We start from the raw sequence: 26,304 nt of genomic DNA, 5'->3' as shown, positions 1-26,304 counted from the left end.
AAAAGTGTGACTTGGAAACTTATATAATTAATGACAAATATATTGATTCGGAAGAAATTAGTGATATTAAAGATTCAAACAATGAAAACATCTTATACAAAATAGGAAACCAATATACTACAACACCAGATGAAAATGAGCTTATAAAAAAGTACATTATACCAAATTTAGTAAACTCAAATGAAAATCAAAATGAATATTATATGAGATTAACATTCAAAAATGGTGAATTCATTTTAGAAGCTTTTATTAATAATTCATTTCAAAATAGACCTTCATATAAGATTAGGTACTCTAATTGGAAATATATAATAGATAATAATACTCATATTTTATATGATGATACAGAGTTACATATATACACTTTCAACATAGAATCTAAAAAGATCGAGTTGCAACTTTGTTATAATATTAAATTCCTTAAATATGCAATTAAGCTTTATAATAATAACAATGAACCAGATGCTTTAGAAATTGATGAAATTAAGGAAATAGCTCAACCCACAAATAATGAATTAAAAAAGCAATGGATTCTTTATGCAACAAATCAAAAATACTTTCTAGTGTATTATGGGGAGAAACTCTTAAAATCGGCGATAAAACAACATAATATAGAGTTAATAAAATTGATCTATACCAAAACTCTTAAATATTTCAAAGAAAATCCGAATAATAATATTCAATTCCTAGCATATTATGAAGAGAAACTCTTAAAATCAGAAAATAAAGAGTTAATAGAATTGATCTATACCGAAACTCTTAAATATTTCAAAGAAAATCCGAATAATAATATTCAATTCCTAGTATATTATGAGAAATTCTTAAAACAACAAAATAAAGAGTTAATGGAATTGATCTATACCGAAACTCTTAAATGTTTCAAAGAAAATAAAGAAAATCCGAATATTAATATTCAATTCCTAGCATATTATGGAGAGAAACTCTTAAAATCAGAAAATAAGGAGTTAATAGAATTGATCTATACCGAAACTCTTAAATATTTCAAAGAAAATTCGAAAAATAATATTCAATTCCTAGTATATTATGAGAAATTTTTAAAATCAGCAATAAAACAACAAAATAAAAAATTAATAAAATTTATCTATACCAAAACTCTTGAATATTTCAAAAAAAATCCGAATAATAATAATATTCAATTCTTAGTATATTGTGTGTATTGTGTATATTATGGAGAGAAACTCTTAAAATCAGCAATAAAACGACATAATAGAGAGTTAATAAAATCGATCTATAACAAAACTCTTGAATATTTCAAAGAAAATCCGAATAATAATATTCATATATTATCACTGATATGTAAGAATATGCCATATTTAAATCAAAATTATTCTGAATTTTTATCAGAATATTATAATGTAATGAAAGAAATGAATAAAATGAATTTATTTTCAGAGAATTCATTAAAGATCTATAATAATCTTCAACATCTATATTCTTATAATAATGAATTAAAAATATCTAAAAATAAATTCATTCTTCATAAATTAAAATCATATTCAAGACCGTTAAAATTTTTGAAATCACGAATATATCTACTAGTATTATTTTCTTGTGTTATAAGGTTTTACTCATGATACTGATATTATACTATACTGCACACTAGACGCTATCACTATTTTTATTCTATCCTTCTGGAAATATTGGAAATCAGCACATCTACTATTAGTACTTCTGTTATATACTATCATTATAGCACTTTCTTTTCGTAATCATGGAATTATTATAATTTTATTCTTCAGAAAATATTGGAAATCACAGACACAATTAATTTTCATGATATGTATTGCTTTCATTGTCAATCCCAAATTAGCAAATATTATGATTGTAATGAATATATTCGCATAAAGCACATCTAACTCCAGTAATATCTTTTACACCTTTTATATATATTGTCGGCATTCTTGGCTTTATTATATATGTTGCCATTCATGGTTATGATGAAATTCTTACGATTATTTTAGTTTTTATATTTGAATACTTCATAAAATATTTTGAATCATTTAAATTTCAATTAGCATCTTTAATATTATTAAATACCGGTTATATTCTTTATTTATTATCATATTTTTCATCTTCAAAATCAAATATTTTACTTGATTTATTCAACATCCCATTTGTATTTGGAATATCTGTATCCGTCATACTCTTTATTATTTGTGCGTTTTTTATCAAATTCATCTTTAATGAACAACAAATAAGACCAAAAACGTATATATTTAGTTCCATTCCCCGGTTATACGACATATCCAAAAGATTATAATTTTTTTAAAGAATTATTTATCAGACCTCAATCAAGCCCTTTTACAAAAACACAAAATAATGATCTTTTTAAAACTTGGAATGGTGAAGCCATTATTAATTTTAAATGGAGAATGTTTGGTGTATATTATTGTGCAGGAATCTGGATTTTATTTATAATTTACCTTGCATGTTTTACATTGGCATCAATTCCTTATGATATTTTTAATGAGGAAAATAGAAAAAAGCTTTTCTTTTTATCAATTATTCTTGGATTCATTCACTTATTATTTGAAGTTCGTCAATTTATTTGGAGTCCAAATAGATGGATATCTGATATATGGAATTTATTTGGTAATTACGTTTTTTTAATAATGTTTTTTTTTTAAAAAAAAAACAAAATAGTTGATACTTATTAATGATTAATTTATATAGATTTTAGTGCATATCTTGTACCTGTCTTAACTTCTATATACTGTTATAGAATTGAAAAAAGCACAGACTATAAAGAAGCTATTTCAGTTTCATGTCTTTTACTTGATATAAAATTTTTACTTTTCTTTAGAGCCTTTGAATCTTTTGGAATTTATTTTGCTATTATGATAGGAGTTGCTAAAAGAATTGTTTCTTTCTTTTTATTATACTTATCATTTTATTTGGTTTTGCACATGCATTTTTTATATTGTTAAAACCAAAATCTGAACATAATCAAGATTTAAATGATTCTAATAATCCTTGGTCACTTACAAAAAAATATCATCAAATAACAGAAGATGAAAATATTGCTAATACTACAACCTTGATTGAAGAACCTGATAGTAATACAAATTTATTTTCTAATTACCCTAATTCACTTTTTTCTATATATTTATTCCTTACAGGTATATTTAAAAAGCAAAATAATTAACTAATTTATTATTACCTTTTTTTTTTATTTAAAGAGTTAGCACATGTTTTATTAAAAAAATTTATTATTAATTATATTTATAAATTACTATTTAATAATAGGAGATAGAAACTCTTTATCAGCATGGTCACCAAATGACAATCCATTAATGATAATATTGATGATAGTATTTTCATTTGTTATTATTTATTGGATTATTGAATATGGCTATTGAAGTAGATAATGATCGAGCATCTTATTTAGCACAAAAAGTATTGTTTAGTAATGATTGTAATTAATTTTAAATTACAATTAATTCTGAAATTTAACTTTGTTTTTTGTAATTTTTTTATAGATTCTTAGAAAAATTGAATTATTTATTTATTTCCAAATCAAAGACGTTGGTTTCCTGATATTATGTATGTAATTAGTTTTTTTTTATTTATATTAAATATTATTCAAATATATTAAAATTCTTTTTTATTTCGCAGTTATTATATTATGTAAATGATGATAAAATTGTTAAAATTAATGAAAAATAATAACTTTTTTAAATGAAAGGGTAATACTTTTCTGTTAGAAAAAAAAATAAATTGGATACAATTATTTATATAGTCTGAAAATTATCAATTTTACTATATAATTACTTAGCGTTTTCTTTATTCTAGTTTTTTTGATTATTTTTATTTTTACTTAATTAATTTCATTATTTTAAAAGTTAATATAAGTATAAAATAAAAATGTCATAAAATCAGATTAATATAATCACTAAGTTTGCGCTAAAAAAATGGTCACACAATTGATACACACACAATCACACATTATCACTTGACATATTTCCATGATATGTGGTACGTGATTATTATGTAACCCATCATTACAAAATACTTCTTGCGTGTTGTCTAACACCCCCCAAAGAAAAGAAAAACAAAGGAAAACAGTTATAAACGAAAAGTCTAAAAAGTATTTGAATAATCTAAAGAGGGAATCCGTTGGCCATGTGGAATCTGGAGACAAACTTGTATAAAGAGAAAGGTAACCAATATTGATGTGTTCTGCATCGAACGTCTTAAATTTCTCTGTTTCTATGTAATGTTGGGAATCCACGGATTCCATTTTTCTACACATCATCTACGAAATGACACTAAAGTTTTTTGACAAAGCTTATTTAAATCAATCTGACAGGAACCTTCACTTTCTTCAGAATCAGAAACAGTAGACTCATCATTGTCAATGCTATTGAGTGTTTCATTTACTTCGGAAATATTGGTTGTTCATCTGGTTTTTGTTTCAAACATTCTATTCAGACAAAAATTAGATTGCGACAAGAAAAATAAAATTGTATCAGTACAAACTGGTTCTGAATTAAATTTACACTTTACCTTGATAAAGTTCGGCGAATTTATTATTCGTGTTCGGTATAGCCTCTCCAAGCATAATATAATTATCTTCAAGATCATCAATAAGCGACGCTAGATCCCAGAATAGAACCCTTCACGTTTAGCTTATATAGAACTGTTTTATTGAACATTTTAGGATCTGTATAAGGTTTTGCTCCCCGTACATCAGTATTATAATCACCCTTTCCTTTTTAAAATGAACGTCCGAATCTGCAAATTTTATTGTGTCTCTATGTAATAAGATATTATTCGGATGCTAAAAAAGAAGGCGTTAGTTACACGTTATATAGTGAATAGTTTATTAGGTAGATGTTTAAACGTTATGATTATACTTACAAGATCCCCATGTACTATATCCTTATAATCGTGCAACCATAAAATCGCATTTGTAATCTCTGGCAAACCTTATTTGGGTCTTCCATTCAATAATATTGTTCCTTAAATAATCTCTTAGTGTTCCACCTTCCGCATAATCGAGAACAAGTGAATACCTTTCTTCATCTAAAGAAAATTAACACGTCAACAAAAAATGTTATAGGTGTATCGCAAATTGTTATGTTACCTTCTATTTTTGTAACTCCATGAAATTGGATTATATTTGCATGAGAATTAACCATTTTCGTTAAATAAACCTAAGAGTAAATTATCCATAAATAATATTGTAAGTAGTAAAAAAAATATTATCGGTAACACACCTCCTTATTGTCGATAAATTTTTTAATTGCATATTTTGTTGGCGTATTCTCCTGAGCCAATATCCTTGAAATGGTGAAGATCATGAAGAAAGGCTTTGATTTCGTTGTACACCAATGTCCTTGCTGATTGGTCATAGCCTGATTCGATCCTCATACACCATATAGTAACAATACCAGCATAAGACCTCCTTTCGTCTGACCTTCATTGCTACATTAAATAAATCAACTATGTCTTGTGATGTAACTTTACTAGATCCTGTTATAATTGCTTCTAAGGAGAATTCGGGAATCTGTATATCGAATGTTTTATCTCCACTCTGTGAAGTGAATCCCTTGCCGTCAATGTAAGCAGATAACTCGTGTCTCAAACCTTGTTCTACTTTCTGATTATAGGGAGTTTTCTGATCTAGCTATATGTACTTGCTCGTTTGCTACAGAAGAACAACCCTGCCCATTTTCTCCATTCAAGGGAATAGCAGAATCCTACAAGTGTTTCTGAATTCGGTTCTCTTTGGGAAGTTACCTCTGGTATCTTGAAGTTTCTTCTCTCGCTTCCTTCATTGCCAACCCTCTTCTTACATGCCGCGTTTAAGAATTCATCGGTTTTTCTATCCTCTTCGCAAAGTGAAGAGCTGGCAGGCACATTTAGCTCTATAACACCTCTGGCATCGCATTATCTGTTTTTCCATCAGACCTACACTGCTTGAGCTGATCTATAACTGAGTCAGGTAAGTTGGCAGGTACTTCGGGAATTAAATCATCTATTTCCTTATCTGATACCTTTGGTATCTCTCTTCCATTAACTTGATGTCGGCATTATTTTGCTGGTTTATTATGGAGCCAGATACATCAACAACTGATACCGGGTTATTTATAGATGATCGCACCTCTGCTATCATTCTGTGGCTGTCTATCAGTAACACCCTGTTCCAATATTGCGAGTCTGACCTCGAGCTCCCCGACTCTAGACTTGAGTTCAGCATTCCTAGCCTCAATCTCAGCTTTCTCAGTCTCAAGCTTGGCATTCTTGGTCTCAAGCTCGCTAATGCGTTGTCTCAATAATTCGACCTATAACTATACGCTACACATAAGCATTCAAAATAAAATCAGTTAAGAATGGAAGTTAACATAATAGTACTAGAATATATGGCAAAGTTCAATAATTTGTTTAATTGTAAAAAAGATTCTGGCGCCAAATGTAAACTAGGACTAGTTTGTTTGTTAGTTTAGCGAGAGATCACATCCGCAGTACTAACAATATCATATGACTTTATCTAAAAATATACACGACTCCACTAAAAAAACGGATTTTCAAAATTTTGCGAAACTTAGCGATTTTTCTGAATAATTAAAGAAATTGAAGCGAAACTCAAAACCTTTAAATACTTACATGAGTTTCCTTATAAACAAAATAATAATTTTTTACAAGGAAACTCACTTAAATATCTCGAATTTTTTGAGTTTCGCTTTAATTTCCTCAATAACTACTTTTTTTCCACGTAAATATTCAAAAAAAATCGCACAGTTTCGGGTGGCTTGGATTACACATATTTCTGAAAACAAATTGAAACAAGTTAGTTAAATTTAAAAAAAAATTTTTTTTTATTAACTGAAAAAATGTTATTAATGTTTTATTTTATAGGAAATAAAACTTTCAGGCTATAATATCAAAAGTAAAATGTATTTTTTAAGAATACAATAATAATTACCAATATATTTTAATTTACTGTTGTTTAAAAAGTTATTTTAAATAAATTCATATTAAAAAGTGCTTATACATACTTTATAAATATTACACCAACTGTTATAAAAACTAACTTTACTTAGATCATAAAGTGCAACTTCATACCTATATATATTGTACAGAAAGTCGATGAAATTGCAAGTTAGTACTATTTATATGTAAAATGCAATTTTCTCCAATAAATAGTTACTAATATAAATATATAAATATTTAATAGAAATAAAATATTTTTTGCAAGTTTGAAGAAGAAAAAATTTACTGATCCAATTTTGCTACGATTCAAATATATATTGTTCGGGTTCTGTCCTATTGAAATATTGAATTCTTTCTAATGATGTTTCTCAAAAATATAACCTTTACTCAAAATATACGCTTTTTTTCATATGACCTTACGGAAAACTTTTGTAATGTATGTTCTCTAAAAAAAAAAATAAATAAATCACGTGCGCGTGAAGATTTTCATCATGCATAAAGAATCTAAATTTTTAAATTTTTTGGAATGTATCAGATTTTAACAGCTTCAATGGAATTTAGAAAAATTCTGAAAATAGAGCTATTTAATTCATTTTAAAATTTTTAAAATCAAGTTTTGGATTCATTAAATCATTTTGTTACAAAAATATATAAGATCGGAAATGATCAGCGTATCTTTAGAAGCTAAATTAAAATATTTGTTTTGGTTTGACAAAAGAATGTTCTTTTAGATTATCTAATTTAAATTTAATCAACATCTAATCATAAACGTTGTTCTAACCACTTCTGAAAATTTTTTCTATTGTTATCATTAGAAGGTGTATTTGGTATTGTAAGGCCGGGGTCTGGTGACCTTACGTTAATTCCCTTTAATAAAATATAATTTTCTTAATTTCCTGGGGAGATATATAATAAAAATGATAAAATAACAAAATAAAATAATAAAAAATTATAAATTCATTTCCCCTTAGGTAAATTAGGTTAAATTACCAATAAAATTCATAAATTATTACTTTTTCATCATAAGATTCCCAAGTTCAAGACGTGATTATCTTCATTAAGTAATTAATTATTTCCAAAATTATTATAATCTTCATTAAAAGGTATGATTATCCATAAAAGTATTTCTCAATCATCATTGATATCCAATAAAATGTTATTTCCCGAAGTAATAAAATCATAAAACATTTCATTTAGCCACATAGGTTCATATTAAATATCCTATCCATTTATTTTATGCAGACATACAATAATCCAACAAATTTGGGCTAATGCACTTTATATATAATATGTACAAAATAAAAAAAAAATGGCGGAATAAAAATACTTTATTAATTCTAATAAAATTTGCATATCGATTACGAAAATTTTTTATTAATACATGCAAAAATAAATATAAAAGGTATATGATCATACGATAATTTAACTATTTAAGTATTAAAGTAGAATAAAAAAAAATAAATTTTACATATAATTTTTTTTTTAAAACTAATACATAAACTTTTTTAACTCTGAACTAAAACGATAATATAATTATTGCATGTGATATACTTAACAATAGGATAAAATGGCTGCGCCATTTTATCCTATTATCAAGTATACCCCATACAATAATATGTAATTATTTCCAAAATTATAATCTTCATTAAAAGATATGATTATCCATAAAAGTATTTCTCAATCATAGTCTTCATCAATAAAATGTTATTTCCCGAAGTAATAAAATCATCAATAAACCATTTCACAATACTAAAACCCTAACTTATGATCTCTCAATTTGTGATCTTCATTAAGTAACCAATAAATTTCCAAAATTATAATCTTCAATAAAAATAAAAATGATTATCATAAAAGTATTTCTCAATCATCGTCTTGATTATTGATATCCAATAAAATTAGGTATTTCACTTTAAAAAACTTCAAAATTCGCAGGTTATATACCTACAGTAAATATTGCTGCGGTTTATAATTAATAAATGCCATAGAGTTTATATCCGTTATCCGTTAAAAAATGGATATCCGGATAAACGGATAACACAAAAATCGGATATCCGGATGGACTGATATATAACTCTAATTTGGTATTGTGAATCAGATTAAAAATTGACTTTAGCAAAAAATCATTCAGTTCGCCTATTTTGGTTCATTTTCGTTTGTTTCTTTGTTTCATTTAGTTCGCTTATTTTGGTTTTTTGGCGTTCATTTTCGTTTGTTTCATTGTTTCATTTGGTTCGCTTATTTTGGTTTTTTGGCGTTCATTTTCGTTTGTTTCTTTTCATCCATTGTCGCATAATGTACGCATAATGTATATAATTAGCCGTGGTTCGAATAAAATTTTCTCAATTATTCAATTATCTTGAATAAAAATATGACAACGACAAGTACTGAAACTCCAGATGTCAAAGTAATTTCAAATGATAGAATCATCGAAGAACTTAATAAATTTGATAATGAATCTTATAAAAATGTAAGTCGTGTTTTGAAAAAAGTTATTCATGTCACTAAGCCATCTAGTGAAAAGGATGCGGCAAGTTCCGAGTCATCTAGTGAAACGATAGTGATAAGTGACGAAGGAAACATGATGAAAAGTCACATTGTTTGGTCAATAACTTATGAGTCCACTTCAGAAGGAACAATAAAGATTGTGAAATATCCTCCCCCTAAAGATGAAAAATATAATTTTAAAGAAGCCTTAGCAAAAGCTGTTGATATTGAATTGGATTCGGAATTGAAACTTAGGATGGCTAATGAAGCCTCGGGAAAAATTAGAGAGGTTGATTTGCGTAAAAAAAAGACAGCTGATGCTTCGGAGAATGTTAAAGACAAAGTGACCGAGAATGTTAAAGACAAAGTGACCGAGAATGTTGAAGACAAAGTGGCCGAGAATGTTGAAGATAATGTCAAAAATATATTATTAGTTGGTCGCACAGGTGATGGAAAATCCACATTAGCTAACGTTTTAGTTAATGCTGTTGACGAGAATGGAAAGACCAAGCACTACTTTAAAGAAAGTGACGCTGGAATTAGTGAGACCAAGGAAGCTACGATTGTACTATTTGACCACGAAGGAAAGGAATACGGAGTAATTGACACCATAGGTATTGCTGACACAGGCGTAGCATTTGATAATGTATTAGTGATGATAATACAAGCTATTCATCAAGTTGATTATAAACTTGATCATATTCTTTTTGTCACCGGAGGTAGAATGACGAATGAAGTGATAGATTCGTTTAATCTGCTGAAGTCAGTAATTTTTTGTGATAAAGATGATGAAAAAGGGGAATTTCTTCTCGAAAACTATACCACTCTTGTAAGAACCAGATTTTGTGGATTTAATGATCAAGGTGAATGCAGGGAGGATACTCATTCGATGATTACAGAAAGTACAGCAATAAGTATTATGATTAATTCATGTAAAGGAGGAACTCCTATTTACGTAGATAATCCACCAATATATGCTGAGTTAGACCAAAGGCTTGCTGAAGCAACTGAAAAGGGTGATAATGAGAAAGTGAAAGAATTAAAAAAAAAATTAGATGAAATAAAAGTTGAAAAAACCACAAATAAAGATAAACGAGATAAATCAAGAAAAATTTTATTAGACGGCCTTGAAAAATCAGAAAAGAACCGAAAGAACCAAAAGAACCTCCCAAAGAAACCTTTTGAAGCAAATGAAATGCGAAAATTTGGTACAGAAATTATCCCTTTGATGAATCAGATAAAAATATTGGAAGAAAAGGAAAAAAATATTGATGATAAAGATGATAAAACGGAAGTAGAGTTAAAGAAAGCTTACACGAAAAAGAAAGAAGATTTAGAGAATGATCTTCGTAATAAGATAGAAAAATATGCTGATGAAAGGGTTGAAAAAGAAAAAGGTAAAGTTACGGTAGTTAAAAATGACGGTAATGATAAAAAAATGAATGGTCAGGCTGCTTTAACTGCTGGAGCCGCTGGAACTGCATTAATATCTATTGGTGCAGTATTTATGAATGCCTTCGTTCCTGGATTAGGCAGTGGCCTGTCTGAAATACTTATCGGATTAATGAAACCCAAATAATCAAGAAATCTATTTTGTGAGAACCGTTTCAAGATTGTTAACAAAATGGAAACTATCTCTGGAAGATTTTCATATATTAATGAACTTATATTTATTATCATTCTTTACCTTTATTTTTATATTTCTTTTTGTTTTGGCTTATACTTAAGATATTCATGTATTACATTATTTTTTGTTTTTTATCCTTTTACTTTGATATTCATGTATTATATAACAGTCAAATAAACAAATGGTTGTCAAAACTATTAATTTTATTGTATGAAAGTTTTCACGTGGAAATCGCTATGCGTTTTCTGCAAGTCCTCAATTTTTTCTTGCGTCTTTTTATCTTTGGGCGAATTAAATTTTTTGGTTGTCTCTATCTCTTTGGAATAAACTGCAGTAGATACATTATTGTTTTGGAATCAATACAGTTGAGTTCTGAATTTACTTGACGAATATCAGGGTTCGTGTTCCCACATTCTGTTCAAATGAATCAAAATTAGATTACGACAAGAAAAAAAATTATGCTACAAAGGAGTCATTAGTTTATAATTTATACTTACTTTGATATAATCCAACAAATGCGGCATTCGTGTTTTGTATAAGGTTTTCTCTTAAACCTTTAAGGATATCAAACATAAAAGAAGTGTGATCTTTTCTCATCTCGTATTTAAAAGGTGATGAATGACTGGTTAATTTCCAGAATAATAAACCTAAACTATATCTAATATCAGATTTCTCATTTATCTTATATGAAATCCCTTGGTTAAACATTTTAGAATCTATATAAGGAATTATACCATAAGCTCCAGTATTATTGCAATCCTTTTCTTTTTCAAATGAACGACCAAAGTCAGCCAATTTTATGGTATCTTTGTGCATTAAGATTAAAGCTCCGAACGGGTCGGTTTGGTCCGGATTATAGACGGTTCGGATTAGAGCCGAAATCCGTAAGAACCGAACCGAAAAACCGGCGGTTCAGTTCGGTTTAATCCGATTTTTATAAAAATGCGAAAAATCGAATAGCCGGCCATCTAGTGATCGTACAAAGTCGAGCCATATATCATTGGATTCGTCTCGACGAGACGCGTCGAATGGTGGTAAGATCATGTCTCTAGCATTGATAGAACACACGTTAACCCACGCTAAATGATTTATCAATAATTGGCATTAGCAAGCTATCTATCGGTGCTAGAGACATGATCTTAGCACCATTTGACGCGTCTCGGTGAGACGAATCCAATGAATATAAATTCGTTCGTGTACGACCACTAGATGGCGAATAATATCAAGTTTCGCATTTTTTTAAAATTTTCGAGCGTTAAAAATTAAAAATTCCGATACATGAATTTATTCGTCGTCCAATGGTCATACAAATATGAATTAGGACTCATTGGATTCTTCTCGATGAGACGAGTCGAATGGAGGTGAGATCATGTCTCTAGCATTAATAGATCGTAAGTTAATTCACGCTAAATAATTTATAAAAAATTGGCATTAGCAAGCTATCTATCGATGCTAGAGACGTGATCTTACCACCATTCGACTTGTCTCATCGAGAAGAATCCAATGAGTCCTAATTCATATTTGTACAACCATTGGACGACGAATAAATTCATGTATCGGAATTTTTAATTTTTAACGCTCGAAAATTTTAAAAAAATGCGAAACTTGATATTATTCGCCATCCAGTGGTCGTACATGAACGAATTTATATTCATTGGATTTGTCTCACTGAGACGCGTCAAATGATGCTAAGATCATGTCTCTAGCACCGATAGATAGCTTGCTAATTCCAATTATTGATAAATCATTTAGCGTGGGTTAACGTGTGATCTATCGATGCTAGAGACATGATCTTACCACCATTCGACGCGTCTCGTCGAGAGGTATCCATTGATATATGGCTCGACTTTGTACGATCACTAGATGGCCGGCTATTCGATTTTTCGCATTTTTATAAAAAATCGGATTAAACCGAACCGAACTGCCAGTTTTTCGGTTCTAATACCCGAACCGAACCGAACCGAATTTTGAACCAGTTTCGGATCGGTTCCCCGGTTTAGCCCGAACCGTTCAGAGCTTTAATTAAGATATACATACATTATACATACATATATATATATTTTTTCTCTCTCTTTTTAACATTAGTCATTTCTCTCTTTTCCTCATCACGCTGTTTAACTACCCATTTTTTATTTATGAATAAAGATATTGTTTTTTACAGCTAGAACAAATACCACACACCATATTAGGTCCTTTATCTTCAGTAACAATTCACTCTCTGTTTTTTATATTAATGTATTCCTTACAGGTTCTGCAATAAAGTTTCGTCATTTTGATTTAAAGGTCAAAATCCTTCTTTTAATTTGTCATGGTATAACACCCTTAAAGAATTACTACAAGTACTATAATCTTTCTGGACAGTATAAATTCTAAAAGGTGAAGAGTGCTACAACTTCTACAAGAAACCTCCAAAGAAGAAGGCATTAGAATATCCACTGATTCACAGGTTATTGTATAAATACCAAATGCTATGCATCAGGCTAATCTTACAGAAATACCAATTGATCTTAAAGGATTTTATTACTTCCTTGTAGTGATCAAAGTTACGAGTAAATGAGTTAATGCGAAGGATAAAACTGTGAACAAAGTTCTGAACAGATTTGTGAAGATCTATAAAAAAGGACATATTAAGTCTCTGATACATCAGATTTTAGATCAGAATTTACCAATAACCAGATATGTAATTTTTTCCTGAACAGTCTAAGTAAGATCCCGCTTACTTATAATAAAAGTAGAAATTAGCTCTTTACTAATAGTTTTTACCTTATTTTTTTCTTAAATTCTATTGGTTAATTAGCTAAAAAGGAAAAAAACCATAACAATATAATATAAAATTTCCTTTTATAGTAGAATCAGGACCCTGAAAAATACATAAAAAGGTCACATTTGAGTTTGCTTAAAAAGAACCTAAATTTTTATGAAAATCTTACCTTTTTTAGATAGTGCCGGCTTAAATTTTATTGTCCGTTTTGATACAAGCCAGCATTATCATAATTCTAGCCCTGAAAAGTTGCTTATTTTAGGCCAAAATCTTGCCGATCATTTATGACCTCCATATGTATTTTTCAGGGTCCTGTAGGATCTGCAAAGAATTTTATATATAATTTTTACGCAGGAGCAGAGATGATCTATTTTATAAGTAAATGGGATCTTGTTTAAGTGTTATAATAAGATTCAGAAAACTGGATAGATACAAATAGCAAATATATACTGAATGTAATTTAAGAATCTCTTTTCAAATACATAGCTAAAGACAGGAATAACATCCATGAAATGGTTAGAAAATTTCCATGATATAATTAGTAAAGTAAACAAAGAAATTCAATAAGGTTACCTCAAAGTTATAAAAAAAACAGGCTACATCGAAGAAAACATATGTCGAAGATCAAGTTAAAAGAAACTGTCTCAGTATTTAACCACTAAGTTTCGCAGCAGAAGATATAAGATGAGATCCTAATATCTGTGTAATCAAAAAATAATTCTCTTATTCAAATAGTCTCTTATGCAATGCAGTGATAATTAATAAATTTTAGACACAATTTTTAACTTTAAAGGTTTTGAATAAGATTTTAAATATAAGAGAATTGTTCAAAATCCTGTTTAAAAACTTGTTTAAAATTGTTTAATTACCTAATATTACTTTCACATACCTTCTTAATGGGCTATATGTATAATTAGATGTATCTAAAATCTAAATATATGTATATCTGAAAAGAGTTGTAAATAGTCCTAGAAAATAAATTGCCTTTGCCTAATTCTGTAATCTAAAGATAGCTAAAAAGATTTGTATTTGAAAGAATATTTCAGTATTATTTTTATGATACTAAAAAAGATGATATTAATTATGCAATATAGAAACTAGTGTTATTAAATATTTACTAATACTATAATATACTTATAAGATTTTTGTGTATGATTTCCTTATCATTATATAACTATAAAATGGCATTTGCAATTTTTTTGCAATTTTAGTCAATTTTTCTAATTAATAGTATTTTTCCTTAAGTGACGATTCATCACTTAATGAGAGAAATGATTAGCAAAAATGGAATTTTTCCAAAGTAAAGTTTATAAATAAAAAACTAATACTTTAACAACTTTGGAAATATAAAAATGAAGATTTTGCCTATTATTTCAAATTATTTCAAATAAAATAAAAAATAAAATTTATGTGATAGAAATTGTTAAAATTACTGCATTGCGGTAAATCACAAGACTTTTATATATAGTTTGCGTAAACTATTTTCATGGTAAAAAATAAGATAGATAACTAAGTGAAGAATCATCTTTAAAACTTTATTCATAGATATAATTTGATAAAATAAACAACTTTTATTAATATTAAAAAGTGGATTATTAAACTAGATTTTTTGTTATTTTTAAATTTTTATTTAGCAAAATCAGTAAGTTTTTAAAAATTAGAATTATTTATTATGTTTTATAATTATAAATTTATTTTAATTTAAAAATATTTATTAATTAAATGGAAAATATGTATAATAAAAAGTTCTGCAATTTTTATATAAAATTTCACAATGCAGCAAATTTGACAATCTCTATTGCACAAATTTTATTTTTTATTTTATTTGAAAATTGTATAAAATGATACGCAAAAACCTACATTTCTATATTCCTAAAGTTGTAAAGTATTAGTTTTTTACCCATAGACTTTATACACAGAATTTCATTTTTGCTGATCATCAACTTACTATAGCTGTTTCTCTTTTTTTTACGTCTAATAATATTGTTACTCTTTAATCTTTCTTTTTTTTACTTTTATGTATATATTAATAAATACTTGTAATTTTTTATGGTTTAATAAAATTATATCTAATAAAACATACATTATATAAACTTATAGTACAGAAAATGAAGTATTATTTATCGAAATATTTTGAAATATTACGAAATATTAAGTTGTGTAAAATCACAGAATATTACGAATCGTCAAATTATGAAGCATTACGCATCATAGAATTTCAAAATATTTTAAAAAGTTGTGAAGTATTACGCAGTAAAATTACAGAATATTACAAATCGTAAAATTACGAAGCTTTGCATATCGTAATATTTTGAAATATTTTAAAAAGTTACAAAATATTACGCTTACGCAAACTTGTGGCGAGTCTGAAAGCTTACGAAATATTATGATATGTAAACTTGCGCAACTTTTCGCACTATATAATTTCCTGATGTAGTACCTAAAATGGTAGTATGGAAGGTACTAGATGGTTGATGTTACCTGTCGAAAGTCCTCCATGAAAGTAGATGCTCTCTAAAGGTCATAAAATAAAATTGAGTACCAGTATCATGCAATGGGTATAGGATGAATAGGCTAAAGATGGTCATCGGTCCTAAAAGACCATGGTCTCGCAGTCCTACACCTTAAAAAGACGGACCAGTCCATCTTGATGTAGGACCGTGATCTTTCGGTCCTGTAACACGTACAATAAGACCGACGGTCTTTTTAAGGACTGCAGTTTTTTTAAAACTGATCAGTCTTTTTTCTTTTTTCTGCAAATAAAAAATTTTCTATTACTTTACTAGGAACAGTCTTTCTTTATAAATGAACACTAATTGTATAAATTTATAGGAACCATTCCAGATGTATATTATAAGCAAATAATATATATAAAGACAGATTTACTATACGTTAATTTTCTTTTTTTCCTTAGAGATAGGGAGATAGTCTTTTCTAGAAGTTTAAATATGCATGTAATAACTTTTATATAAAGACCGATACAAAGACCAGGTCAGTCTCAGGACCGGTTCTACTGCGCCAAGAAAAAATGAAAGACTGCGGTCTGGTCCTACAAGTCCTGGGACTGACCGGTCCAGGACCAAGTAGGACCTGTAGGACCGATGACCATCTTTAGAATAGGTAGCATATTCCTAGCTTCAGATCAGCCTTAAAAGTGGCCCGATGGGGATTGTTTTTTGTAGTGGTGCTGTTACCTAAGGAATTAAGTACTTGGTATAATGGTTGCCCAATAAAAATGATAGGATATTAGCGCGAGAATGCCTCAAAAAGAGGTAGAGGGAGGCTTGGCCGTAAACACTAGTAAAGTAAAAAGATAATTTAACTACCATTCGACTCGTCATTATGAGACGATCCCAACAAGCTATAGTGCATCTTTCTACGATCATTGGATGCCAGTTATTATGTGAAACGTCAAATGACGCAGTATTGTAAAATATAAAATGCTAATTTTTAACGTTTCACTCAATATCTCGGTATCCAGTAATTGTAGAAAGATGATCTAACCACTATTCGACTCACCATTATGAGACAATTCTAACGAGCTATGGTGTATCATTCTACAATCATTGGATGCCAAGTTATTACGTGAAATGTAATATTTTTAGGTTTTGACAATTTCGACATGTCAAAACCGACAAATCAGAGAGCCAATGTCAAAATGTCAAAATAGTTTCAGCAATTTTGACATGCTGAAAATCTTTAATTTCGGCAGGCAACTTTAGGTATCATATTATGGTTGTACTGACCAATAATACTTGTAATTTCTACTTCTATAGATGGTTTAGGTTTTGTAAGTTTAATATGCCATGAATACATAATCTTTTGCGCTGAATGTTGTTTTTGATGAGTTATATTAATAACTTGATTAGAAATGGGTTTACCAGAAAAAGTGCATTCAAATGTTTGACGTCATACATATCCATCTTTATCAAGTTTAACACGTTTTCTTCGCAAAGAATAACCAGAAAATTTTGCATATTGATTCAGTTTAATTTCTGCATTTTTCCATGTAGCAAAAGAATCACCAACTTTAATATCAATATTAGGTTCAGTTGCTACTATACCTTCTATTGAAAGAGAATAATTATTTTCAACTAGTTGTTGTTAGTTATTTATAACATTTGATATATATGTTTCGTTGTGATTTTTTTTATCCATATTTATATCTGATAGTAAAATTATAATGAGAAAGTTATGCGTAGGAAGTATCTAAGGTGAAAGAGCAAAAGGATATTGAGAGAGTAGTGAGAGAGTAAACGGATATCAAGAGAGTAGTAAGAGAGTAAAAGGATATTGAGAGAGTAAGAGGATAAATGGATAAACAATAAGCCGAAAGGGTAAACAATAAGTTACATATCACGTTAAATAATAATTATCACGTTTTTTATTTATTTATTACAACAATAAATCAATGATATTCAATTTTACATGACACTGGTGATCTTAACCACCTGTTATTCGAAGTAATTACCTTTAATAAATATAATGTTGATCTATAATATATGATTAAAAAACATGTGATTTAATAATTTATAAATTTTGGTATGTTTGTTTTGATATCTACTGTATATATATTATTATTGGATTTTTAACAAATAATAGCATTTTTAAAGGTAGTAAAATACCCTTATTTTTATATGAATCCTTTATGATCTATATACAATCTACTCTTAATATAGTTAAGAAATCGTTCTGTATTTCAAATTTATTATAGTATGTTAACAAAGAATTTGAAAAATTTGATTAGTTATTTCATTATAGTGAGGGAAAATTAATATATTTATTGGTTAAGCGTCACATGATTCATTATATTAAATTTGCTATAGGAAGAATAAACTGTATGTATTTTTGAAATTCTGTTAATAAGATATTTGTTTATTAGATCTAAATTATAAAATATTTGTTAAAATGATTTATTTTATAGAATTTAGCTAACTTTCTTTTTAGAAGATGTCACTTAGTATTAGGTGATGTTACCTATACTAAAAATTAAAATTTATAACTTTTATAATTGTAAATTTCACTTTTTAAAATAACATCATCAAATTTAACAACTTCAGTGAACCTAAATCTTACTCTAATCCTAATCCTCTAACCATAATCCTAATTCTAACTCTAATTCTAATCTTCTAACTCTAAATCTCTAAATCTTTAACTCTAAATCTTTAACTCTAATAGGATCCTGTTTACTCATAATAGAGGTTTTCAGAAAAAATTTTAAATTTACTAGTAATTTTACCAGTGATCCTATTGGTTAATTGATCTAAAAAGGAAAAAAATCATAATAACTTAGTGTAATATTTCCTTTTTTAGGTGTAATTTATCTATATATAGTAGGATTTTTAAAAATTCTCAATTATAAATTTTACCTTAGGTTTTTAGTAACTTATCTTATAAGTAAGCAGAATCCTACCTTAACCCTAATTAATTTAAATCTGGCTATTATTTTTTTTATGAGTAATGTAATATATATATATACCAGGTTTATATAATTTAATTTTACATAAGTGATATTATTTGGATTAAATCATATGAGAAGAAAACTAGTCTATACTATTTTATATATAGCCTATTTGTACAGCTAGAATGGATAAGTAATAATATACAAATAGGTCTAAAATAAATGACAAATAGTTTATTTATTTACTTATAAATAGTTAAATAGTTATTTGGTATATAATTATAATTGTCTTTATTTTTAATAAACAAATTACAAAATATAAATGCATGGTAAAAAAAATAATAGTTATAATAATAAAGATATATATTACTATCAACTTATATATATATATATAAGATTAAAAAAACTGACTAAAATTCTTTCAAATATTAGAAAAGTAATAAAGTAAAATAATAAATCTATATACTTATATAATAAATCTATATACTTATATAATAAAAGAAATTACTATTATAATATATTTATATATATCTAGTATATATAAAAGGTAAATTTTATACTAATTGCAAATAAATCAAAAATGGCATTTAAAATCATTTTTGATACTTTAGGCAAACTTGCAAAATAGGCAAAAATACATTTTTTTAAAAGTTATACATATTCAATTTTTTTTGTTATAGTTACATAATACATGTTTATGTATTAAGAAAGTCTAATATTTTTGTATATATTATAACTCATGAAAAGGTAGTTTTTTATAAAACCAATTGTAATTAAACAATGACATGATGAAAAAGAGAAGTAACTATATGAAAAGTAACTATAAAAGGGTTAATTAGTGGTTAGTTGTACTAAAAAAAGACCAATAAATTAATAACATATTGAAAAATCTAATATAAATTTATTTTTTTTCCATTGCACTTTGGGGTGAAATTTTTTAATAAACACATTTAATAGTTATTAAAAAAAAATTTATTTTACACAATAATTTTTTTTTTTCTTTTTGTAAAGGTGCAATCATGTTTTTGATCATAATAATGTTAAAGTAATACAATATATTTACAAAAGTAAAATAAAATAAAGTATTCCAAACTAATTTAAACATTATTAATATACTGTCCCTCCCAAAGGAAAAGACTGACCTGTCACCTTAAGATCAAAGGTTAAGAATGGTAAATGGTCTTTTTTTAGATTTACCCAGTCCTGACAGTTTTTAAAAGTTTTTTGAAAAGTAATAAAACTACACATCCAAATTTTTATTATGTTACAGAATTAATTAAAAACCAAAATGTAGCAAAATTTGGGTTTAATTCAATCATCCAATTTAGAATTAAATAGGGTTTTATAGGTTTTTATAACAAAAGTTCTAAGACTACAGTCTTTAAGCTAATTTAATCTCTGCTGGTCTAAAAGCCAAATTTTGCCACTTTTTGGTCTTTAGCCAATTCTGCTATATTACAAAAAATTGAGTGTGTAGTCTTGTTACTTTTCTGAAAAATTTTCAAAGACTAAAAAAGACCAAAAGACCATTTTCCATCTTTATTAAAGGTGATTCATCATGATAATCATCTTATGACAAAAACTGTATTTTTTATTATAAAATTAAACATGATAAATGTAACAATCGTAAGTAATTCGATTGGTAAGTAATTAAGAGCTTGCTCTTAGGATATGTTTAGTGTGACAATTTTATTTTACTTTATCTTTAGATGGAATTTACCCTAAAACACATTCTTACCATTCTACACCTGATAGTATTTACGTGTAACTAACATTAGTTAGAAAGCAATAATACAAAATTTAAATGTTAAAATATTATTTTTATTTAGTAATTTATAATTTATAAGAGTTTGAAGGTTATGTATAATTTATTGGCCATATCAGATTATCTTTTCATAGTACTCCAGGGTACTATTACTACCTCAACTTTTTTTTTTGAATGACTGGGTAACACAGCATTATGTGGTAATAAAAATTATAGCAATTTTTAAAAAAATGTAAATGCATTTGAATGAATATGCCATACCCTTTTCTGTCACATTTGTGAATGTAGTAAATGTGATAATTCTTCCTCTTTCATGAGCACAAAAATTCATCATACATTTGTGACCTGATTGAACTCCAAATTTTTTTTTTTAAAAAAAATTAAATCACCGTAACGTGAGTAATTGATTCTTAATCTTACCTAGATCATTTTCCTTTTTATATACTATTGATGATGGTACTTACTCGGCCCCTTTTAAAAGTTCCTTAAACGATTAAAACATTTTCACTTTAACTGTTAATGCGATTAAATATTTCTTTATCTTGATAATTTATACAAAATACTAATGTCATTACTTAAAAATAATTCCAAATTTTTTGTATAGTAAAATTGGTATTTTTTTGCAGGTTGATTATGAAATTCCTACAATAATAAATTATTTAAAAATAAATTTCTCCAAGTAAATAAAAATCAACAAATAATTATTAATAATTATTATAAAATAATTAATATTGCCTTCCATAACTACCAAGAGACCCTGATGAATCACTAGCATAGGTCATTAATTTTCTATCGCGTTGTTTGTCAAATTCATTTTTTGGTGTAACAAAATCGCGATTAGATTGGTAATTATTTTCAGTTAATTATCAACAGCAAATTCCTCTTTCCATTTGTCAATTTCATTGTTCGTATTTGGAGATAGATGATTTTTTGTTTGATTTCTGTTTAAATTACCAATTTGTCGAATATTGTTCATTGTCGGTGTTAATAAATCTCCTACACGGTTTGAAAGATCATCTAAAGAATCGTTCTCAACTAATGTTAAAAATTTTGCTAGAGCACCAGTACCAGATTTCAATGGAGGAAGAGAATGTTCAATATCGGATACTTCTTCTGATAAATTGTTATGAGATAAAGATCCTTCCTGCTTTGAAAGAAATTGAATGCTGCATGCAGCATATCCTCCAGAATTTTGAAGTTTTTCCAATGCATGTTCATATTTTTCAAGTTCTTGAAGTAAATTTTTATGTTTCTGTAATTCATCAACCGTTAAGAAATAATGTTCGTCAGGCAATGCTATGAATTGTTGTTGAATGAGATATTTCTATTATCAAAGGAAAAAAAAAATAAGATAGACGTGTAATCAAATAGTGATGTAATCTTACGATTAGGAGGTTATAAATAAAAAACTATTGATTACCATAGCTATAAGATTCCGTGTTGCTGCATCACTATTCTTGGAAATAATATAATGTAGTGGGATCAATCTATTGATTTTGGCGTACAATGGAATCAAATCTGCCATAAGGTTTGAATATTCAATTTTTTCTTCTTTTGTCACCTCTGCAATCAATGTTAGATTAACTATTCAAGAAAAAATATACGTAAACATTATATGATAAATAAATTTGAATTAAAAAAATACGAAGTATAAGATTTCTATACGTACCACCAGCATTTCTTACTTCTTGATCAATTTCAGCGACCTTTTGAATAGCATGTTGGTGTTGTGTGGCATTAATCACTAAAACTGTCTGGAAAGGACTAGGTAAAACAGAAAAGGGGATTGACAGGTCAGATAAATTTGACTGTTTTAGAGTTTCCGGTTTTTGAGTCAATGACATTGTAAAAAAAAAATTAAATAGAAAAAGCTAAAACTTGGTGACTATTTATACTGTGCGCAATTTTAGGTTTGTTGATCAAAAAAGATAAGACGAGATAGAAGATCGGAGATCATGGATGTCAATAGATAAGAAATTCATGGTTTGATGCTGGGTAACTTCGAATTTGGTTAATCCAATTCTTGATCAGCTAATTCTTTTATCGTAATCAGATTTTTTTTTTTCCAAGTCAAAGATGAAATATCGATCAACTAGAGGCTCACCAAAACTTCTTTCGTTTTCTGAAGCAGTATTAGTAGGATTAGCAGAAGATGGAGGATTATTTATTCCTGAAAATATGCCAAGTTTACCAGAGAATTGGAGTAAAGCTTGGTCAGATTTAACATATAAATCGTTAGCACTTGAAATATTTTCATTATATATTCCAAGAGAAGAAATTTCACGTGAAGAATTAAAACAATTGATAGATAAATCATATTCAACATTTACTTTTAATGATATTACACCATTAAAGCAAATCCGAGAAAATCTTTATATATTAGAATTGTTTCATGGACCTACATTTGCTTTTAAAGATGTTGCGTTACAATTTCTTGGTAATTTATTTGAATATTTATTAGAAAAAAAGAATAAAGAAAAAAAAGAGGAAGAAAATATTACTGTTTTGGGAGCTACTAGTGGAGATACCGGTAGTGCAGCCATTTATGGATTAAGAGGGAAAAAAAATATTTCTGTATTCATACTTCATCCGCGTGGTAAAGTATCACCAGTTCAAGAAGCTCAAATGACAACAGTATTAGATAAAAATATTCATAATTTAGCAGTTGAAGGAACGTTTGATGATTGTCAGGTGAGCGCAATTTAGTTAGTAAATATTTTAAATGTAATAAATATTATTAACATAAGAATTTTAATAATAGGATATAGTTAAGAATTTATTCGCAGATAGGTCGTTTAATGAAAAATATCATTTAGGGGCCATTAACTCAATAAATTGGGCAAGAATATTAGCACAAATAGTATATTATTTTTATTCATATTTTCAATTACTTTCATCATTGAATATTACGATCGAATCGAAAGAATCAAAAGAAATTTATCTTCAATATTGTGTACCAACAGGAAATTTTGGTGATATATTAGCGGGATATTATGCTAAAAAGATGGGATTACCTATAAGTAAATTAGTAGTATCAACCAATTCTAATGATATACTAGATAGATTTTTTAAGAATGGTAGATACGAAAGATCAAAAGGAGGAAACGGTGTAACTGTTATAGAAACTCTTAGTCCCGCTATGGATATTGCTATTTCAAGTAATTTTGAAAGATTGTTATGGTATTTAGTGTATGAAAATATTGGTAAAAAAGAGGAGGAGGAAAGAAATGAGGAAGAAAAAGTTAAGGAAACTAGTAGTATTATTAGAGAATGGATGCAAAATGTTAAAGTTAATAAAAGTTTAGTTGTCGAAAAATCCGTATTAGATATTTCACTTCGTGATTTTATAAGCGAAAGAGTTTCCGATCAAGAAGTATTTATTATTATATTTATTTATATATTAATAGATTTGAATTAATGTAACTATCTCATTAATCAAAATGGTTTTTTTTTTTGATTAGACATTGGATACCATAAAGAAGTATTATGCACCTGAAAATGAAAATCAAATTTCTTACATTCTTGATCCACACACAGCAGTTGGCGTTGCAGCCGCAGACAGACAGAATATTTCGCCGTGAGTATAAATAATTATTCTCTTTTATTTACATATATCTAAAATTTGTTCTAAGTTAAGTGGTCTTTTACATAGGAATACATATCAAATATGTTTAGCAACAGCACATCCCGCAAAATTTTCTCAAGCAGTAGAAAAAGCGTTAGAAAATTTTAAAGAATTTAAATTTGAAAACATTTTACCAAAAGAATTTATTGGATTATTGGAAAGAGAAAGAAAAGTTGTATTTGTTGAAGGAGCCGAACCCTCTTTAGTTAAACAAGTAATAGAAAATGAATTAGATAATGAATGATATATTTATTAATACTTATTGTAATATTAAAATCAAAAAGAGATTTAAAGTATATACGCAGGGTTGGGATTATTATAGTTGTAAAAAAAATTATGAATTAAAATATATTTTAACTATAAAATATATATCGTACAGGCATTGTAATATACGGTATACATATATATAATGATTACATCTATAAGTTATCTATTTCTCATTTTCTTCAACAATTTCAATTCTATCACAATCATCGTCTAGAGAATCACCACGTTCCAATTTGTCATAAACTTTCTTGTCAATATTTGAAATATTTTGAACTTGTTTCGATTCTTGATCTTTGAACCAAGCATAGATACAACTACCAAATAAAATTAAGAAAATTCCACCAACACGACCGGTAGTTAATAAATCACCGAAAAGTAAATATCCAAGTATTGTTTGAACCACTCCGCGGAATGCAGAAGAAATCATATGAGTTATAGGTGATGTAACTTTAATTTGTAAAAACCCAGCTATGTTAATTAAAAAACCAAAAAATCCCGTAACTAATATACCAATAAGAAACGTTTTTGCTTCCATACTATACTGGTTTGTAATAGGATTTTTTATAAATAATTTCAATAATTGATTTTGTTCACTGAATAAAAATATTAATGGTAAAAATGCTATAGCGCTCATGAAATTGTTGTAATAAACCAAATCCATCGTATTTCCTTTTACCACATTTAAACTCTTTTTAATGACAATAGCATGTAATGCTGTTGATATCGACGAACATATACCGAAAATTATACCAATTATAGAAATAGTTAATCTTTCTGATGATACTCCCACAAAAAATCCTATACATACTATTAAACATGCTAATAAAATTTTATTTGATGAATTTTGATTTAAAAGTATATATGAGAAAATCACTGTAAATGGAAGTATTAATGCCCTTGCAACTTGATAAAAACTTGCATCCACATATTGTAAACATATTGTATTAAAACTGAGTCCTAATATATTTATTGATATTAATGGTAATAATTCTATACATTTTTGTTTTTCAATTACTGGTAATTGTAATTTACCAAAGAAATTAGTAAGATGTAATAGAATCACTGCCACAATAACTTGAAACCAAAGTAATGTAAAAGGCAAGGAGACGCTATTCAATACCCACTATTCATTGAAATGATATAATGTTATAGTTAATTGTCTTTTTTTTATAATAATTGATATTTTCATATATTTATTACCTTATTCACAAATACCATTATCAATGCAGTTACAATATAAAATGATACTGAGAATATAACCATTCCACGACTATCTTCTTTTTGACCCATTTTTTACTTTATAAAACGTTTATAAATTGTAAAAAAAAAAATGAATGAATATGTCAAAATTTAAGGACCGAAAGGATTACTTTTTTTAATAAATACATAATTACTATTTATTATTATTATTATTATA

At 27.4% G+C, this 26,304-nt stretch overlaps 6 protein-coding genes across 6 annotated transcripts; 2 read left to right on the top strand and 4 right to left on the bottom strand.

Moving 5' to 3' along the window:
- Positions 1–3,777: 3,777 nt before the first annotated feature.
- Positions 3,778–5,695, bottom strand: OCT59_022742 (uncharacterized protein; the record flags this gene model as incomplete). The annotated part of the gene is made up of 9 exons (XM_066144956.1): positions 3,778–4,444; positions 4,528–4,637; positions 4,710–4,801; positions 4,882–4,949; positions 5,008–5,046; positions 5,108–5,177; positions 5,241–5,378; positions 5,441–5,623; positions 5,687–5,695. The coding sequence occupies 9 exons, from the start codon at positions 5,693–5,695 to the stop codon at positions 4,398–4,400; spliced, it is 756 nt and encodes a 251-aa protein (XP_066006368.1). The 3' UTR covers positions 3,778–4,397.
- A 3,630-nt stretch (positions 5,696–9,325) lies between these two features.
- Positions 9,326–11,281, top strand: OCT59_022741 (uncharacterized protein; the record flags this gene model as incomplete). Its single annotated transcript, XM_025315596.2, has 1 exon — positions 9,326–11,281. One exon carries the CDS (start codon positions 9,326–9,328, stop codon positions 11,018–11,020), a length of 1,695 nt encoding a protein of 564 aa, XP_025182460.1. The 3' UTR covers positions 11,021–11,281.
- On the bottom strand, positions 11,252–11,884 carry OCT59_022740 (uncharacterized protein; the record flags this gene model as incomplete). Its single annotated transcript, XM_066144955.1, has 2 exons — positions 11,252–11,482; positions 11,566–11,884. 2 exons carry the CDS (start codon positions 11,882–11,884, stop codon positions 11,379–11,381), a joined length of 423 nt encoding a protein of 140 aa, XP_066006367.1. The 3' UTR covers positions 11,252–11,378.
- A 9,970-nt stretch (positions 11,885–21,854) lies between these two features.
- OCT59_022739 (uncharacterized protein) lies at positions 21,855–22,839 on the bottom strand (the record flags this gene model as incomplete). The annotated part of the gene is made up of 3 exons (XM_025334337.2): positions 21,855–22,319; positions 22,416–22,579; positions 22,665–22,839. The coding sequence occupies 3 exons, from the start codon at positions 22,837–22,839 to the stop codon at positions 21,855–21,857; spliced, it is 804 nt and encodes a 267-aa protein (XP_025182459.2).
- Positions 22,840–23,013: 174 nt separating this feature from the next.
- OCT59_022738 (uncharacterized protein) lies at positions 23,014–25,246 on the top strand. Its single transcript, XM_025323259.2, has 4 exons — positions 23,014–23,686; positions 23,757–24,368; positions 24,457–24,572; positions 24,648–25,246. The coding sequence occupies exons 1-4, from the start codon at positions 23,072–23,074 to the stop codon at positions 24,862–24,864; spliced, it is 1,560 nt and encodes a 519-aa protein (XP_025182458.1). The 5' UTR covers positions 23,014–23,071; the 3' UTR covers positions 24,865–25,246.
- Positions 24,845–26,295, bottom strand: OCT59_022737 (uncharacterized protein). The gene is made up of 2 exons (XM_025315595.2): positions 26,088–26,295; positions 24,845–26,010 (listed from the first exon to the last, which is right to left on the bottom strand). Exons 1-2 carry the CDS (start codon positions 26,175–26,177, stop codon positions 25,051–25,053), a joined length of 1,050 nt encoding a protein of 349 aa, XP_025182457.1. The 5' UTR covers positions 26,178–26,295; the 3' UTR covers positions 24,845–25,050.
- Between the last annotated feature and the right edge of the window lie 9 nt (positions 26,296–26,304).

This window comes from Rhizophagus irregularis, chromosome 31 (genome assembly GCF_026210795.1).
Source record: "Rhizophagus irregularis chromosome 31, complete sequence".
NCBI lineage: Eukaryota > Fungi > Glomeromycota > Glomeromycetes > Glomerales > Glomeraceae > Rhizophagus > Rhizophagus irregularis.
The sequence above is the reverse complement of the archived record's forward strand: the minus strand, read 5'-3'. Positions and strand labels throughout refer to the sequence as shown.